Source organism: Crassostrea angulata, chromosome 8, assembly GCF_025612915.1.
Source record: "Crassostrea angulata isolate pt1a10 chromosome 8, ASM2561291v2, whole genome shotgun sequence".
NCBI classification, from domain to species: Eukaryota; Metazoa; Mollusca; class Bivalvia; order Ostreida; family Ostreidae; genus Magallana; species Magallana angulata.
Window position 1 is genome coordinate 50,447,666 of NC_069118.1, and position 21,002 is coordinate 50,468,667.

General features: G+C 32.1%; 1 protein-coding gene and 2 pseudogenes across 1 annotated transcript; all 3 read left to right on the forward strand.

Moving 5' to 3' along the window:
• Positions 1–3,966: 3,966 nt before the first annotated feature.
• Positions 3,967–4,910, forward strand: LOC128161070 (melanocortin receptor 4-like). The gene has a single exon (XM_052824319.1). It carries the CDS (start codon positions 3,967–3,969, stop codon positions 4,864–4,866), a length of 900 nt encoding a protein of 299 aa, XP_052680279.1. The 3' UTR covers positions 4,867–4,910.
• A 2,972-nt stretch (positions 4,911–7,882) lies between these two features.
• On the forward strand, positions 7,883–12,842 carry LOC128160291 (uncharacterized; annotated as a pseudogene).
• Positions 12,843–13,095: 253 nt separating this feature from the next.
• On the forward strand, positions 13,096–19,807 carry LOC128160290 (uncharacterized; annotated as a pseudogene).
• Positions 19,808–21,002: the final 1,195 nt, after the last annotated feature.

Below are 21,002 nucleotides of genomic sequence, written 5' to 3' on the forward strand. Positions count from 1 at the left end.
TAAGATTAGATTCTATCGGTCACATATTAATCACTCTGTAGTTTTTCTTATAGATGGTTGTTCGTTTCAGTGTGGAAGCGAACTCATTGCTGCGTCCTCCCGCCCCGCTGACAAGTGCTCGCGCTGGATTTTTTTTTTTTTAAATTGGCGAAAAGATATCCAGATCAGTCGAAAATCATTTTTGGTGACTTCTTCCTATGTGTAACATTTTCTCCTCAACGTGTTTGACTTTCCCACCCGTTTGTATATTCGGTCAGTCTGTGTTAATTCAACTGCCACGTGCGACCGAAAATCTTGTGTCGCTTTATCGCACACAACTCAGAACATGTGTAATTGAGTAACAATTGGAAGGATGCTTTTATAAACAATAAGACTATTATTCGAAGTCAGTCATCTTCACATTAAAGATGTGAAATCGTAGCCTGAGAATGTGGCTAATGAATTAACCCGCTGAACACGCTAAATTTCTTTAGTTATGAACAGAATAATTCATAATATATTATAATTGAAAGTTGGAATTCAAAGGAAGTTTTGTTCTTGGGAAATACGACTACATTATGCAATGCAGTCGACGACTACATTATGCAATGCAGTCGATCGCAATAGAAATCATCAAAGTACTGCAAGTGTCGACAGATTTCTTATTTCTTTGAAAGACCATGATAGTTCACTTGACTTGCAGACTATAGTATAGCGACATATCTGCCTCCCAAAAATATATGCGCTTCTCAAAGTTACACTTAAGTGCGTTATTTGGGATTTTTTTTATTGCTAATTGTATGAAAATTGATAAAAAAAAAAAACTTTTAATTGAAGTTGTGTATTATGAGGTTGTAATGCAACTTAATTTACTTACAAGGTTAGCTACAGCTAGTGGAATACTAATTTTAGATGAATACCCTATATATTAAAATAGAAGATAATAGTTTCCAGAACTATAATACTATGCATTTGTATATAAAGGTTGTACCCTCATTTGTATGGCTGTAGGTGAGGAGGTAAAGGTGTATTGATGTACATACAATGTATGACTGCACATACGGATTCCGGACCGTGGCTACAGACGATACCCATGATAGTCTTTTAATACATCAATGCGCAGTTTGATCTAGAAACTGACCCGTTTCATAACTTCTTCGAATTTCTCTAACACCTAATTCCATCCCAGAATTCCAATTTACGCAAGCGCAATTGAAGTTTTTTTTTCAATTTAATTAGTCAACCCACTGACATAAAAATAAAGGTTTTGCATATTGTTACATCGTCGAGAGAAGTAATATTCATTTCTGTAAATAAGTTTATTTAATTCACGTTACATAGTGGTGTCTCTATGAAACAGCACCATCTGGTGTAAAATTTAGATGCTCGCTTTTGCATAAATTCTCCCGCTGGTCTTTTTTTAGCTGATTATATATTATGCTGAATGTCCAAGTCTACTCGTATCATTAAATAAAATCAGACGACACACATTTAAAAGACACACAAAAAAGAAGTTATCTTAGAAAAAAGGTTACGTGTTTTGTAGGCGGGTTCGGTTTAAAAAAAATACAATTCGTGACATTAATCATGAGTACATACTGTTTATAACAATGCTTGCTACCATTTGAAAACATTAAACATCTCATGTTTTAAAGAATTTTTGAAACGATTACACAAACTGTGTTCGACAAATATTTTTCCTAAAATATTTTCTTCCTGTCTTTTTCAAAACACGTTTTATGTACAGGTTTTCAATCACAACACGTTTTTATAACAAAAGCAGAACTGAAAGTTTAGTCATTATAATCGTTTGACACCATATCACATATATTTTCAACCCGCAGCAACAACGGAAGACCTACTCGTGGTTATGTCACGAGCTCTGTTCTAGTTTCATTTTCTTTTTCTACCACATTTCACATGGAAATATAATAAATACACCCACAAAGTCATTTTATTTGACGCAGAACATAAGTTCAAATATATCATTTATATAAAATTTTATGTCATTCAGGTCTTTAGTATTTCAGGTATTTAGTATTCCCTATGTACCAATCCCAATACATTGTTTTGAAATAAATGAAAAATTCCTAATTTTTCGAATAGATTATAGTCTCGAGAAAAACGCGCCTAACACGACAGTCTATGATCTACTTTAAATTTAAGAGTAAAACAAAAAATGTGATATTTTTTAAGGCATAAAACATATTTCTGCATGAAAATATAATTTTAATTCATAGCAAATTAACAGAATACATGTATTAATTTTATAAAAAGACTATCCCGCAGAAACACAGTCACAATATCTAAATGTATATCAAAAAACGGACCGCCTTCTGGCGGCCCGTAATAAAGTGCAACGTTATATGATTTTTTTCTTGATCAGTTTAATTACAATCAGGTTCTGTTCGAATTTAATATTTTCAAATTGTACTTGAATTTTACGATTTAGTTTCAATTTATTGTTAAGATATAAGTGTATGGTAGTTGCCTACTGTGACTGACAATTAATAAGTTGATTTTATCCATGGATTGAAAATATTAATACATGTATTATTTTTAATTCTCATTTTTATAAACAAATTTTTATCAAAATAATTAAACGGTGTATTTGACCGTATTTTGCATGTATTTATAGATATTTGTATAGTGCATCAATTAAGACCATATTGGGGGGGCCCTGAAGTATCATTTTTGCAGCCAAAACGCGTTTCCGGTTTCTGTTAAAAGCACAATAAATCATATTAAATTAATGGAAGCCGATATTAGTGTCTTTCTTGTAAAATCATGTTTTAAAAAGACCCTAATCAATCTATCAAATAATCCATGAAAATTGATGTGTTGCGCCACTTTAAACTGTGTAAACTAAATAGTGATGGAAAATCGGAAGAGGAAACCTTTTGTATGTACCATTTTAACTTCCATAATTTTACAGCAACGAAATAGCATAATAAAACACACAAGGAATGCAGTTTCTAAAAATATATATAAAACTAATACCTAATATAAAACTTTTTTAATTGCTCATTTATCCAGACCTGGGAAAAAAAGAGTAGGAAATACAACTTTAATTATTATAGAGTGAGAGTGGGTGTATGTTGTGTTAATTTCAGCCGTGAACAGGGGCCTTAACTAGCGTTTTGACTGTTTTCTCATTTGAAAGGACCCACCACCCACCCCCACCCCCACCCCACTTCCACACACAAACATACAGTTCATTATAGCCCATAAACATCTTGGAGCATCGCCTTCTCCACCACAACATACTTACAGATAGCTTAGCCTAATCCGTTAACTACTGTAGGAACATTATAGTAGGCCCAGATGAGTGGGGGTGCTCAAAATATTAGCGATAGCGAGCGCAAACATTGTTTGTATCATAGCTTTCGATATACATAACTCTAAACGTAGTCGTACCAATTATTGATCTTCTCTGATTTTCAATAAGTCGCCAACGTAAGGTCGGGAAAAATGATAATTTGCCAAAGTGTATGAAGAGTTTAATTATGGCGTCATAGTTAATTTGCATTATTTTATGCACTTTATGCAATTCGAGTTGTATGGATTAAGTGGTTAATTTGTATGAATAATGTCTAAAAGGGGTCCATAAAAGAAACTTGTATTTTATTATATCGCCAAACGTCGAAAGAATTATATTTGACAATATAATTATGACAATATATCGTGTTCTATATAAAGACACGATGCGGTGTTGCGTTTCCGTAAATAAACCCCCAACAAATTCAAACGAGGAAAGTAAATTAAAGCAGATACACGTCACATCATGTGATGAGGAACAAACTTTAAAAGCCAATTCGCTCTATATACGATACCCATATTCTTTTTGTTGGATCAATGTTGCTTTTGTGTTTGTTTATTGTTGTTAGTACAATATACAGAGGATAGTTTTATGCATTAAAAAGTTTGTGGTTTATGAATGTGTAAAACCAATCAGTAAAAAACTAAGTTATCAATTGAAAATACAAAATGATCGATATAACTACATCTGCTACCGACAACTTGGATGATAATATAAGCAAAATTATCCAAAGAGGATTCAGAAATAATGTGACCTCAAAAGGATTGACTTTGCAACTCGATTATATTGACACGACTTTCGATATAACATTCACCTGTGTGATTTTTACTGTTGCGTTCTTTGGATGCATTGGAAACCTTGTTACAATAGGTAAAATTGTACTCGATCCCATATACCATACACCGACATTTGCTGTTATCGGGCAGTTGGCTTTGGCAGATTTTCTATCAGTCACAATTGCAGCTTTTGTCAGAATGACAAATATTATGAACATCTGCAACACCTGCTCGCATTTTGTATTCATCGTGAACACTAGTGCTTTGATTTCTTATTCTCATTTGTGTTTTCTGTCCATTGTTAGATATTTAATAACAGTACATCCCCTACAAAGCAGACAACATCTAACTGTAACAGCGGTGTGTTCGTGTTCACTCACAATATGGATATTTTGTGGTGTTTTTGAAGCTTTATTAACATATACTACAGAAAATTGGATTTATACCATAAAACTATCTTTAATTGTCAATGTTTTTGTATTGTTAATAGTCTGTTCTATAATTACCCTTTTGCATGTGAAAAAGATAAGAACATTACGGAATTCTTTGTCCGTAACAGATCACTCACAGAGAAGAATGAATATTGTTGTCACTGTGATCATTGGTATATTTGTATTATATAGATTGATTTGGATGGCAATCGGTATAATAGTACTTATTTGTTTTCAAGAATTTTCAGATGAACTATACTATCAAACGGAAGGCTTATTTTATTTTAGCATTTTCATTGAATGCATTAACTTTTCTTGTAATCCTTACATATTATTTTTGTCACAATTTATTTGCAGCTGAGCGTTTGTGCGTCTTATATTGCATAAATCATTTTATATCCAATAAACTATATATATCCAATGCCATGTATCATATGTTATGTTTTTAATTTGCAGCAAATCTATCCAGTCATTGTAAAATAAAATTTCAAAATAGACAAGGTTTTATAAAGAGTATTTCCTCCCATTTTTTTAAATCACAAATACTTTATAAATGCACTATAATACACATCATTATTTATGTATTTTGTACCAATAAAACTAACTATTTATGATCAAAAGAGCTGATCGTGTTTCATTGTGCAAACATTGTGCCAGGAACATTTCATAAAAGATAATATCGCTCTGTAGCAACCTCTTATGATACAACGTCAACTAATGATATAATGTTGCATTAGTGGACAGGATGTTGACCACTAATGATATAATTTTATCATTAACGAAGAACCGAACCATCCGCTAATGATATAATTTCAGATTTATATCATTAGCGGTCAAAAACCGTAACCTCTAATGATATGGGGAAAAAAATGAGAAATAAGTACTATCCTGAACACTAATGATACACATTTGCACACATTTTCAATTGCATTAGTGGATAGATTTGCAACCTTTAATGATATAATTTAATATAAAATTATATATAAAATTATATATATCAAGATAGTACAGTTAAGTGTTAAATCTAGGATTTGAAAAGGGCATGTTAAATAATTGGTAAAAAGAGCACTTTTCTCCGCGGTAAATATTATAAAACGTTGAAAGGGGCACCTTTTTCTAAGGTAATATTATAAATCATTTATCCTTGAAACAAGCGTATTATACATGTACATGTTATAAGGAAAATTTTGCATCGTAATCAAGTGTGACCTCAAGATCTGTAATGAAACAAGATAATTGAACAATAAATGATTTGCTTTTGCATTCACATAAGTCTTATACAATATTTTATTCACAATTTTTTTCTTTCTTAAACTGATTTTCATTTATTTTTATCCCTTAGAACAGTCATGGCATTGGTCTGACTAGTTTTAAAGTATATTAATGCATTAAAAATTCTTTATTTCATTTAGGCTTTATGTAATATGTGAACTTAAACATATCTGTATCCTGTAATGAATCATAAGACATGTATAATGTAGACAATGCTAGTATTATCTTTTGAGAAGTAGAAAGGCATAGCATGGGTGTAGACTATGCCTGTCCACTTCTCAGTCAAGTGAATATGTAGACAACTGATGGCAAAATCATTTAACCCTTTTAACCACAAAAAAATTAAATATTTAAATTGTTGTTTTAAGCTTTTTAAAAACCAATTTGCATTAAAATCTGCATTACAATCTTTACTGTGAATTAAGTTTCTGCATCCTTCAAGAAGAGGAGTTACGTTTTTTGGGAAACAGAGAAAATTCTGGTTAATGTAACTTACGATTGTTGACTTTAAAAAGAATAAGAAAACTTCACATCTACATTTTTATTACATGTTTCATTAGTCAAAACGTGGTTTTAGGTGCCTCAGTGTTAAAATTTCAAATTATCTCCATAAAATATATTCTATTGTGATAATTCTATTTATAGATAACCTTACGATAACCTTACGATGTCTCAATGATAAGCTAGCTTGTACAATTAGTATACTAATTTCAATGAGATAATTCAGTTATTAATCAACTATTGTACCAGTAATTAGGTGTCAAATCACCCATTTATACAGGACAGCTGTGTATACCCCCTCAGCTTCGGCCTCTAGTTTATCTGTATCGTCTATTGTCTCAGCGAGTCCAGCGAGTGTTGGTTTAACTTTGCAATCAAAACAGAGGCTAGGGCAATGGTGGCTTTGAATTAAATTTACTTTCGATAAAAAAGGCATCACTTTTATTTATTATTAAAAGGGCATGGCGATTAGAATCAAAGTACTGAAAGTACTGGAAAGCGCTAAGCCGGGAAGAAGCTGTTAAATCATACCGAATGTTATGAAAATACATGTTAAGAATCATATTTGAATCGGGGTTTGTTCGTTATTGCAAAATTTTCACGTACTCAGGATTAAAAGGATATAGAATTTCGATATGCCATAGTTATAGAATACACAAATCTTTTTAATGATTAATGCATGCTGTCGTGTTACAGTGAAAACAGAATGCTGATGACTTTTAAAAAAATCATAACCACAGCATTTAATGTAAGCAGTTAATGTAAGTGTTTCTCTATTTTTGAAGCATAAAATGTTTTATCAATTTGACTGTAAATCAAAGTTTCCAATTTACAAATTATAATAATCTGCCTTAAAGCATGTTTACAAAGATCATGATTGATTTTAAAATTTTAGAACAAATGTATCTGCATGCAGGATAACTTGAAGATATTAAGTTTTCCCTACTGCATAATTTTGAGTTCTCCCGAGTACGACTTCTCCAGGGTACGACTTCTTTAGCATCCGCCAGTAGGTGGCGGTATTTCGGAAATGCGAAAACGAAAGTGGAAGTAGGATAAGAAATCTGGCGACAAAAAAGCGCTGCAGCTATGCTTAGCGCTTTAAAAAGGGCATGGCACTGATAAAATGGGGCATGGCGCCGCGCCACGCTATTTTGCTTTAGATTCAAAAGTGAAGTTAAAATATATATATATATATATATATATATATATATATATATATATATATATATATATATATATATATATATATATATATATATATATATATATATATATACACAGCAAAACTCAGTTATAACGAAGTCACTGGGACCTAATAAATTACTTCGTTATATCCGTAATTCGTTATAACCGTATAAGAAATTCATTAAATTTACATAGCTGGGGATCCAAGATGACTTCACTATATCCGTGAATTCGCAATATTCGTGTTCGTACTAAACGAGTTTTACTGTATATATATATATATATATATATATATATATATATATATATATATACCTGACTTCTGCATTTGGTAGACCGATTGTATTATTTTATCTTTATTAGGGAGACCAGTAGATTAGGGAGACATATTTTGGTCTCCGTATTATTTTGACCTTGTCTAAAATGTAATTGGCTTATCTTTAAATGAATGAATGGTGTGTCTTTGCCTAAAATGCATCAATGTGTCTATTATTTGACATCCAATAGTTGCCTTTTGTCTATATTTTTTCGTAAAAAGGAATTCAATCTGCCTCCATCGTATAATTAGCAATGACTATTTTTCTGCATTTAGGAGACCAACGAACACTTGCAATATTGCAAAAAATCTAACATATATAATTTGTTTAGCCTTTAATTATTCTAAATGAACTTGTTTTCAAAATACTTTTTCACTTTTTATGTATAAAGCCTAACTAGAAAAAAAGTCGTTAATTTCTTGACCATGTTTGAACATTTGGCAAGTGCTCTCCGCCATTTGTTCCGAGTACTCTCGGAACGTCTCGGGTTAAAACAATGGACCTTTTAACGCCAGCGTGTTGCCTTTTAGGAATCAAAGCCATTTTATGGTAAGTACTTTTGATAATCCTACTACAATTGAACAAAGCAATGTTTTTATGAAGTTTTTTTTTTAAATATTCAAATAAAATAGGGCGATAATGTGTGCAACTTGACTATTTTACACCAAATGTTGATTAATCTTCGAGGACATTCGAAACGAAGTTAACAATAAAAGCATGATTTTCATTTCCACTGTACGTTTGATGTAATATGTAATTCAAGGATTTATCAGTACCTTCTCCAGAGCAAAAGTCGTCCCCATTCCCAATTGGAAATAAGTTCCCTTCAGCAGCTGTCCAAATTATGATCCCAATTAGTATAGCAGTATTTTTCCCCAACTGGTAAATAGTTCTTATGTTTATTTCTTATAAAAAAAATACTTCGTAAAATAACCAGAATGTCCATAAATGTTCAGTATTAACAAATGATTAAACCCATTTAGCAAATTTGCAGTCATAAAAGTTTCCAAACACGCTGTAAACATCGCCAACTTTTAATCCGATTTTCCTCTGTTTTTCTAAAACATCGTTATTTTGTGGTATACAGTACAGTACTGTAAATGGTACATGCTTTTTTTTTACACACACTAGACTGATATAAAAGTAAAAGGTAAATGTTATGAAATATTTCAAACAGAAAAATACATTCTCAATATAAAAGGGGATGTTGATAAATTCTTAATAATGTAATACTTTTATGACCAGTGTTAAAGGTGTTTATTTCAGGGGAAAAGACGTGTTCTAATAACTAAATATAGGAATATTATACATATATCTATATTGTGAAGTTAATTAGATTCTATTCAATTAAAGTCTAGCTCTTTGATTTTCCATTATGATAATAAATTCAGAAATCATGATGTATGCAACATATGATTTCTCCCAACTGCATGAAATTGTCGATACAATTTTCCCAATTCCAAAAAAAATGGCATTTTCAAAATATAAAAAAGCTGAAAAATCCCTGTAATTATATAGCTAGTTTATTGAAAATGGACAGAAAAGTTAACCGAAGAATGTCGCTTTATGTAAATAGATCGACATGAAGAATTTTCTATATTACAGTTATACAATGTATGTACCAGTAATATTGTTTTAAATTAATTATGTACGTAATGTAGATATATGTACATGTACCCCTTGTTACCTAAATGAATTAAAAGCAAATTAAGATCATTTGCTCTTTTTCACTTGTATAGTGGAAAGATAGCCGACTATTCTATGTACGAATTGACTTATTATAGGTAAGATAGTCAGGCCTCCATGTTTACAACCGGGATGCTCACCCCACATTTACAATTGTGACCCACATTTACAAATGTGACATCATAGTATCACTCTCGTTTGGCTTTTCGGATATCATCAGGTTTGTAAAATTTTTGGCTTTTGATGATTAATAATAATGTAAACAATGTGTCTGCAGATTCCGGTTGGGCTGAGTGTGATCTGTTGACCAGGCAAAACATGTATGTCTTGATTACACAGCGTTGTGCACAATGTGCTCTCAAGAACATTCAATCCAGAAGCATGACCAATGTAGCAACACTTTGATACTTGTATTAATTTTAATGTTTATGCGCACCCGGGGCGCCCTTCCCCCTGTAATTGTTGATTTATTAGAATAACATGACATGTTTCATACATGATAGCATTAGAAATGGTCGATGGTTGTAAATATTTTGTTGTTTACCAATTTAATGTATGTTCTCACTAGAACATGCACATATTATGATATATGGTAGACTATTATCACATTCAACTCTCTCTCTCTCTCTCTCTCTCTCTCTCTCTCTCTCTCTCTACAGCAGCGATTCATCTTATGACCTTTAAAAATCATGCACCTGCACTCTTGCGAGTATACAAAATGTTGTAAAATGTTCGTACTATATATTGTTCGTGCATTGCACTGCGATGATTTGGATCGCATTCAGTCGCGTCTGAATAGTGTGCATGTCCACAATTTTTAAGGAGACTTGATGCAAGCACTAAAACGCATGCAACAAATGCGAGACCTCATGCAATATATGAGAGAGCTCGTGCGAATCTAAAACATTCCGATCGCAAAGAGTTATTGTAAAGTGCTCGTACGCCAATTGTGAATGGGGCTTAATGTAGATGTTTATGAATCCAAAAGTTTTCTTTGCATATAAACAATGCTTTCACACAGGTGCTTGTGGTTTTAATGTAGGTTTTGGAGTTATTAGCACAACCAGTCATGTCAGTGGAGATTTTCTCCTGCAGGAGAAACATTAAAAGGACAGGATGGGGAGGAGAGATTGAAGACAAGCACAGAAAACAAAATATTTATCTATAAATATAATGGAAAAGAACTTTGGTAATACGATTTATACATATTTACATGAAGCTGGAGGTATGTAGCTCCTGATGTAAAAAAAAAAATTGAAGCAACGTTTATCCAAATTTTTTTTCAGACCAGGAGATACAGACCTGCAGCTAAATGTAATATTTTAACATTTATGTATGGCAGTAATGTTTCTAGAAATAACTATAAACAATTCTAATTAAGTCAAGCAAAAATACCAGTAATTATATGCTTCTTATTTAAGGTTTGATTTCTTTTTATGTACACTGTAGTATTGATGCTGTCAGGAGTGAACAACCATACATGTATCTGCCAGTTTGTAAATGATGGCAAGGACGATGCAAACTCCACCATAAACTCAGAGTGTTTAATGGAAGGGAATACCTATGATTGTTTGCTAAGAGAGACATTGTGGTTGGGGAAGAGATACTTCATGTATATGACTATGGTTGTGATGGGAAAAGCTTGCGGTGGCGCAGCAAGGTAGGAAAATGGTTGGATTAATTATACACAAAAAATAATTATTAAGAGAGAGTTTAGTGATTTACAATCAGGCTTTGGATATCTTGTTATCTGGCTTTGGTTTTGTTTTTGCATTTTTTCGTACATTGATTTGTTTTAAACTAATCTAAAAAATAGGTTTTTCTCAAGAATTTAAAAAGTATCAGAATAGATAATTTATATGTTTTTATTGAAAAACAAGCCTAAAACTTCTGTTAGTGTTGTTAAATAGGTTAAAAATCGTGATCAATTAATCAGCAGAATTGGTTGTCTCTTGCCATCTGATGATCGGTCAATAATCGAATCGGTAACAAATTATAATCAATTCAATAATATGGGGCACTAAATTTTATGCTATGTATAATCTAAAATATATAAGTGCTATTTTCACTTCCTTTTAAAAGCTTATAAGACTTTTGCTGTATTTTTATTAGGTAGAATGTTACACATCTTTTGAGATTGAAGAAAACCCCTAGCTCACAACAGTTTTCATTTCATTCAATACAGATTAGAAAACAAAATGATAGGTATAATATTAATGTAATAAACCCAGACTGAGTATAATTGATTATAAAATCTAAAATCGATTATGATAAATCAACAACCTTTTCAACTGATCATTGATTGAAATTCAATCATCGTGACAACACTAGCCCCTGTTCATGTACATGTTTTTACCGGTACTAGTTTTGATTGATTTCAGAAAAGGCTGTGATCCTTTTGATTTTGGTAATGGTTTTGTTAGGTTTTATTTCACTTTATTTTGTTTATAGTTGTTTGATTTTCTTTCAATTTTAACATTATATACGGTTCTTGTGCTGACCTGAATAGATTTATTTTGTTTTCATTATCAAGCACTATTAAATTAAAAGCTTGAAAGAGGTGTCCAGTTGTGCAGTGGACAATGCACCTGCTTATCACCACTGCGACCCAAGTTTAATCCCCATGATCGACAGTTGTTGTATATGATAGGGTACATTGGTCGCCTGCTTGGACACGTGGGTTTTCTCCAGTCACCCCAACTTCTTCCCACATCATGACCCACTCGCGCTAACATCCATGCCAACAAAAAGCTATTAATATAAGTCAGTGTGCATTGTGAATCTGTCACTAATGTGGAGGGTCTCCTTTGCAGAACAAAATTGTTTTTTGTTAGATAAATTACAAAATCTGTTTCTGTAGTAAATATGTATATTTTGCAAATTGTTTACATAATGTACTTCTTGAAAAATATACATTTACATAGAATTATCAGATTTGGTAGGTTAGTTAATTTAAGCATCAATCTGAATTGGAATTCATTTTTCACTGAATATTGGTACAGTCTTGTTTTTGTACCATGGCTGAAAAGTTTGATTTAGTCAGTGGTCTGTTGTCAGATTTATAAAAAAGAAACATCAATTACCAAATGTGGTAAACTAATAATTGATGAATGTTTATGAAAGAAAATTTTCTAAATTGTTTTAATTTCTTTCAGTTCCCTCTGATGTGGATTCTGAACCATTTAGTGTATCAAACTACTCGCCAAGTTCTGATTCTGAATCAGATGAAAATAAGAAGGTTTTGGGTAATGTTATTATTTAAAGAATAATTTTGCATCTGCAGTCCATTTTCACTTTGCAAAAAATACCTGAAAGAACAAGAGGCTGAGAGCCCAGTCATTTTAATTCAGACTAAAGTAAATCCATTTATATTAACTAGATATACTATGAAATGTAGTTGTGTATAACAATCTACATGTTGATCTGGTCTCCCTAATGCTGTGATAATGCATTAGATTTACATGATATGAGTGGAATGTAATGGATGTAATATATTTGTAACAGTTATATTTATTTTGTTTAATCATTAGGAATAAAATTTGCAATGATTTAAAAAAGTAAACGTAGAAGCTTGTATTTACAATACAATATATTGGTATTTTTACAGAGTCCACCCCAAATTCATTGAGAGCTAGCCGCAACACAATGGAAAAACAGGGCATCTAGACCCTCAGAGAACACAGTGAGCATTTTGAAGCAGGTAAATGAATTAAATTCAATGTTGCAATGTTATTATGTTTTTAAGCAAGAAACATTAATACAGTCAGTTGGGTAGCTAGACCTGAAACGAAGTGCATGCTTAAAATGGCAGGGGGTGTGGGGGCCACCATGAGGCCCCCAGTGGGTCTAGGACAAAGCCCAGGGGGCGAAAGCCCCTGGAAGCTCATGGATTCTGACGATTTTTAACACCAAAAATTAAAGCAGAAATTGAAAGGAATGCTTACTATTTAAGCCTATTTTTAGGCAGTTAAAATTGTTTTGGCTATAGTTTAGGCATAAAATAAAATCACAAAACTTATTAAAAGTTAAAAGAAGAATTTTTTTTTGACATTTGCCTTTGACCCACTCAAAGCTTTTATTCTTAAGTTCATTTTCACATAGTTTATGGTAATGAATATCTCAATAAAGCTGTGATATTCTATCGGGGAAATTTAAAATGTGTAAAACTAAGTTCAACTGCAAAATAAATAGTTGCCTTTTTAGGTACATGCATTGTGTACTGTTTCTTTAATATGGTACTTTAAGACCATATTGTGTGGCTATATTTGGTGCTTAATACGTCTTTGTTTAGCATTGATTTCGGATAAAGTAGGACCGAGTGACGGAAACGGGCTGATGGAATAACTAAGTATGGACCTTAATACTTGAATTCTTTTTTTATATTTTTTTTTCTTTATTTATTTTTTTACTGATTTTCCCCCCAAATGATGTGCATGCTCAGGCATATAAGCATACATGGTAGCTACGCCACTGGCAGTGTACAATTTACTACTCAAGTCTAAGATTGCTCGTGATCTTGGGGCTTGGTCTCCCTAATGCTGTGATAATGCATTTGATTTCCATGATATGAGTGGAATGTAATGGATGTAATATATTTGTTATACTTATAAGTACATGTATAAGTCTTAGGAATAAGTTTTGCAAAGAGATAAAGAAGTAAACTTAGAAGCATGTATTTATGATACAATATATTGGTACTTTTTTACAGAGCCCACCCCAGTTTCATTGAGATCTAGCTGAAACACAATGGAAAAACAGGACAGCTTGACCCTAAGGTAAAGCAGTGAGCGGTGGTTGACAATGGTTTTCGAGGGGTGTCAATTTCAATAGATACCCTCCCAAACAGGCACTATTCATTTTATTTTACTGAATGTCTTATTTCTAAAGAAAATTTTACTGCTTTTATTTAGAAATGAAGTAAATTCTACGACAAACCGTACGCTCATAATTTAAGCGCATGTAACAGTTCGTTGTGTTACCAATTGCCAAGTGTGTTGCTAACGCTGAGGGTAATAGAACGGATTACCAACTGCGTCTAAACCAATCAGATTTCAGTATTTAACATTTAACATGAAAGTATAATAAAATTGTTTGTCTGGTCTCCCTAATGCTGTGATAATGCATTAGATTTCCATGATATTAGTGGAATGTAATGGATGTAATATATTTGTTATATTTATTTTTATTAATCATTAGGAATAAACTTAGCAATGATATAAAGAAGTAAACTTAGAGACTTGAAATTGCAATACAATATATTGGTACTTTTTACAGAGTCCACCCCAAATTCATTGAGATCTAGCCGCAACACAATGGGAAAACGGGACATCTTGACCCACAGAGAAAACACTGAGTATTTTGAACAAGGTAAATGAATTAAACTAAATGTTGCAATGTAATTATGTGATCCTGGGGCTTGGTCTCCTTAATGCTGGGATAATGTATTTGATTTCCATGATATGAGTGGAATGTAATGGATGTACCGGTAATATATTTGTAATATTTATTTTAATTAGTCATAAGGAATAAAATTTGCAATGATTTAAAAAGTAAATGTTGAAGCTTGTATTTACAATACAATATATTACTACTTTTATACAGAGTCCACCACAGATTTATTGAGAGCTAGCCGCAACGCAATGGAAAAACAGGACATCTTGAACCTCGGAGAAAACAGTGAGCATTTTGAACAAAGTAAATGAATTAGAATCAAAGTTGCAACGTTATTATGTATAACAATTAACATGTTTGTCTGGTCTCCCTAATGCTGTGATAATGCATTTGATTTCCATGATATGAGTGGAATGTAATGGATGTAATAAATTCTCCTATATGTAATAATATTCCTAAATATAAATACACTGTGTAGTAAAATCTCAAGAGATCCGAATATCAACATGGTGTGTAATTTTGAAGCGAGCAAAAAAGTGTTGATTCCTTCAATAATATGAATTAAATATTTAGATGAAAAGTATTTACAGCCTCAGAATGGTTTGTTATGAATAATTTGACTGTTATTTTCAATACAACTTCATTATTTTTCTCAAAAATCGATTCGGAGCGATTCTGCAATTTTCTGCTACATTACGGGTATATGGGAGGCATTCCTGTCAGATTATTATAACTAAGCAGAGTGTAGTGAAATTAATAGCATTATTGTAGGCTTAAAGCTTGGTTCTGTAATTGTAAACAATACGGTGCGTCGATGTAGTGAATGTCCGATATCATATGCAATGTCAACCCGTGCACGCACGGGTCAAAGTCTAGTAAGAATAATTAATTTTGACTTGTGAAAGAAAGTAATCATTTTAAGATTGATAAAGCCACAAAAGGGGCAACTGTTTCTTTAAAAGATTTCTTGTTTTAAACTTTATTTATGCAATAACGATTCTTTGATCTTTTGCAGTTCCATACCATTGTTTTCCCTCTCTCAGTTCCTGTGATGAAAGAAGTCAACTTGATAGGTTTGTTTCAATCTATTTTGTGAATGTTTTTCTTGTTTGATAATAGGATAGTCATACATATGTAATGTAGCCCTCTCCGATTTTTTATAACTGATGTTTACTCCCCCCCCCCCCTCCCCCCCCCCAAAAAAAACAAAAAAAAAACAGGAGAGGGCTACATTATTGCAGCTAGGTGTTAGGCTTCTGGCTTTTGAATGACAATGTATAGATGGAGTTATTTCCTTGTGACTTGTGACAGAGGCTGTAGTGCACAATTCCATTTGACTTTCAAGAAATGTTCAGATAGTAATGAAAATGTAAAGTGTTTAATAACATTTGCTGAGTACCACTTTCAATACTGTAAAAGGGATTATTTACATGTAAGGGAAAATTTACACTTAAGCTTAAAACTGGGTAAAATACCCCCACATTTGCATATGGGCAGTGCCTCAGTGTGGTAAATCACTGTGTATGTATTTCTTTTTCTTTTTTCTTCATTAAATAATTTTTGTATTTGTATACATTTTTGAAATTTTATCTAAAAGGGTGAGTGTCGGAGTTACATGTGCACAATCCTAAAGGTCCAAGTACAGCACCTGAATCACATGTGACTGAAGAAGATTTGATGTCCAAACCCTGCGAGAGTGGAAATGCAAATGCATCGGATGTTACACCACAAGGTGATCAGTCTTTTTTTTTATTTGTGTGAATCTGTGTGTGGTAGTGGTGGTGGGGGGGGGGGGGGGGGGTAATAGAAGTCATATTATTGAAATGATAAAAACTTTTCTCAATAATTTTCTTTCTTTCTTTAAGATGACAATGGTACATTGATTTGCATCGTTTAATGATTAAAACCCATCCAGAATGTTTTCTCTTTTCATTACGTTTTATGCATGCCTGTCCTTAGTATTTGCAAAGTAAGATATTCATGATATTGTTATTACAGAGTGCTTCTTTGAGATCGAAGATGATAATGGAACTAAAGTTCTTGCAAGCCCAGTTGCAGCCAAGAAGACTAAAAGCAGCTCAGGTGATATATCTTTGTTGCTTGGTCTATCTATCCACAATTTGATGAATTAGCAATTTTTAGGTCACCTGAGTTTATTGCAATCCGTTTTCGTCCGTTATCGTGCATCTTGCCTTAACAATTTTACATTTTTAACTTCTTCTTAAAAACTACAGGGCTGATTATTACCATTTTTGATGTGAGGCATCTCTATGGTGAGAGGAATCTAAATTGTAAAATTCATGGCTCTACTACCCCCGAGGCGCCACGTGGGGCCAAATTTGCAAAAAAAGAGCCAAATTTTAAAAAATATTCTTCTCTATTCCCACACATGTTAGGAAAAAACTGGTTGCATAGTTATAATGTCCATGAAGCCCTCTACATAAATTGTGAAATTCATGGCCCCTGGGTCAGGGGTTCAGGCTCTAGAATGGGGCCAGTATAGCCATATAGTATATATGTATTTAATCTTAGAAAATCTTCTTCTCTACCCCATATATATTTGTTAAAACTATATGCATGATTATGATGTCCATATTGTGAAATTCATGACCCCTGGGTCAGTGGTTCAGGCTTTAGGGTGGGGCCAATATGGCCATATAGTAAAAATGTATTAAATCTTAGAAAATCTTCTTTTCTACTCCCATATAAATATATATATATATCTGGTTATAAAGTCCTTGAAGCCCTCTACCAAAATTGTGAAATTTATGACCCCCGGGTCAGGGGTTCAGGCTCTAGGGTGGGGCCAATATGGCCATATAGTAAAATGTTTTAAATCTTAAAAAATCTTCTTCTCTACTCCCACACATGTGGGCAAAAAACTGAATACATGGTTACGATGTCCACTAACTCCTCTACCTAAATTGTAAAATTCATGGCTCCTGGGTCAGGGGTTCAGGACATGAGGGGGGAGGCAATATAGTGTTAATGCATATAATGTTATAACATTTTCTTCTCTATTCTCACACATCTGTATAAAAAACTGACCTATAATTATGTTTACCAGGAAGTCCTCTACTGAAATTTTAATTTTCATGTCCCCTGGAGTATGGGTTTTAACTCTAGGGCAGGGCCAAAATGGATGTATAGGTGTTATTGCATATAATGTTAAAAAATTATCCTCTTTACTCCCACACACCTGAAAGGAAACTGAATTCATGATTTTGTAGACCCGATCTTTTAAGTTTTTTGCCAAAATTGTAGGTTTCACAGTTCTTTTTGAAAGATTTCAGGCAGGGAGGTGGCCGTCATTACTAATTTATAATTTTTCTACTCCAGAATAAAACCTAATTAATTAAATGCATATATGAGACTCCTCGACAAGTTTGTGTATGGGTTATATGCTACTCAGTGACCGTTACAGGAATAGAAACAAATTTCTCATGGAGATTTATAATGTGAAATGTTTACATCTTTTCACCATTCGGAACCCACTTGAAATACCTCATACAATTTTTCAATTATGTCATCCAGGCTATTTCATGGCCGATGCAATGCAAAATCCCTATAGGCTTTCTATTTTGGGTTGTGTATTGAAGCCTAAAGTGGTAGAGGGGGCATTTCAAAACAGATAATCTTGACCTATAAGTGGATGAATGTAGTTCGAGCATGAATGTATTTATGAAAATCAAAATATTCAGCAAGAAGTAGTGGAAGCAAAAACCATACAGAGTATGGTATGCCTTGAATCTATACATAGGTATTATCCTTTTTACATGAATATGTAACAATATAATAATTCTGATTGTTCATATTATTTTTAAAATCTTTTCAAGGTAAAAGAGAAATCCAGGAGTTTTTGGAAAAACATGAAATGTATTCATTGGAACGGCTTGATGAAAGGACCAAATTTTTGAAGATTAGATCTAAAATCTTCAACGAGAGAAAAACAACAAGACTTAGGACATTTAAAAAATTAAATGAAATGAAATCAATGAAAAAGCAAACATGAATCTCATCATTTTACATATAATGTAACTGTAATGTAACAACAAGACGTAGGGCATGTATGATAATTTATTTTTAGCTCACCGAGACGAAGTTCGGGGGAACTTATGCTATACTGCTGGCGTTGGCGTCCGGACCTGGTAAAAGTTTTTGTTGCAGGTCCTTTATCTTAGTTATTTCTTGTCCTATCTTCACCAAACTTGCATGGATGATGCATCTGGACCTTTTTATGAACTTGAAAAACTTGGATGCTGAATCTGGGCAATGAATTTTAGATGCTGGAGGTTAAGGTTTTTGGAACAGGTTAAAGTTTTTGGTGCAGGTGGCCTTTGATAGCAATTTCTAAATTACTACTGATCCAAACTTGCATGGATGATGCATCTTAAGATACTGATGCACCTGAAAGGCTTGTATGCTGAATCTTAGCCATAGGTTTCGGATGCTGGATGAGGTTATGTTTTTTGGAACAGGTCATATATTAAATTTATTTAGTACTATTTCAAACTTGCATAGTTGATTTAACTATAATATAAATGAATTGCAAAGGTAGCTTCAGATGCAGAGCCTGATCTTCATAATCAAGGATGCTAAAAATATATCTTAGTAATGACTGGTCCTAACTTAACCAAACTTGAATTGATGATGCGTCTTATGATACTGATGCATCTGGCAGGCTTGAATGCCGAATCTGAGTCATAGGTTTTGGATGCTGGATGAGGTTTAGTTATTTTGGAACAGGTCACATGATTTATAGACAATAGCTTGCATAGTTAATTTAACTATAATATAAATGAATCATAGAGGTTGCTTCAGTTTCAGATCCTGATCTCTATTATCAAGGATGTTTAAAAAGAATATCCTACCTCACTCTAACCTGATTGATAGATGTGTTTGTTGTTAAATGATATAACATGATTCATATGATATAGTTTTGTCAGATTTGATACACTATTGTTTTATATGATACAATGTTATATCATATATTATATTATAAAAAGTTAGTAGGATATTGTATCAATATTTTTGTGCATTATGATATGATATTGTATCATTATATTGTAATGTAAAGTATTTTTTTATTATGATGCAATGTTGTATAAAATGATAATGTATTATATACTATTTTATCACATGATATTGTTTCATATTATATTGCCATATTTAATATGGTATAATATGATACAATATTGTATTGTAATATATAATATCTTATCACATGATATGATATTGTATAAAATGATATTGGTTTATATAATATATTATTTTATCACATGAAATAGTATTATTTGATATTGGAATATATAATATTGTAACATATGATACGATATTGTATAAAGTGATATTGTATTATATAATATATTACTGTATCACATGATATTGTATCATATGATTTGATACAATGTTGAATCAAGTTATATTGTATCTTATGATACAATATCATATTATGTATCAAATATGATATAATATCATACAATATCATACTTAAGTATACAATATAATATAATGTGTTACAAAATTGTGATGTATTATGTGATATGACATTGTATCATATATTATGATATTGTATTATGTGATCAAATGCAATAATGTATTTAACATGACACTATGTCATATCATATGTTACAATATCATATTGCATCATTATTTATTACAGTATTTTATTTTTATTATTATATTTGTGTATCTTATATTAATCTATGAAATGAACATATGATTATTATCCAATTTTTTAACATATGATATAGTAATATGATATTGTTTCGAAACAGTATCCATAGATATCCAAGATTATTAACTATGATTTTCAGGTAATATGATAAAGGTGGTCTCATAAAGGTGATGCTTTATAAAGGTGATGCCTCGTCTCGGTGCTTTGTAATCTGTGATTACCTTTGTTTCTTATAAGGCAAGAAAGTGGCCCCTAAACGTGATGTGTATTGCAGACGACATCCTAATGTCTTTATGTTTGAAAATTTTGAATTTTTTTTAGCTGCATAATCCTGTTCGTCCTTTAATATTTTTTTTGCCATGCATTTGATCAGTCATTTTTGCTCCCAGAGTAACTTTTAAACTTTGTCAATTTCTTACATGTGTACTTATTATCAATGTTATTCATTAACATTTATTAATGAAT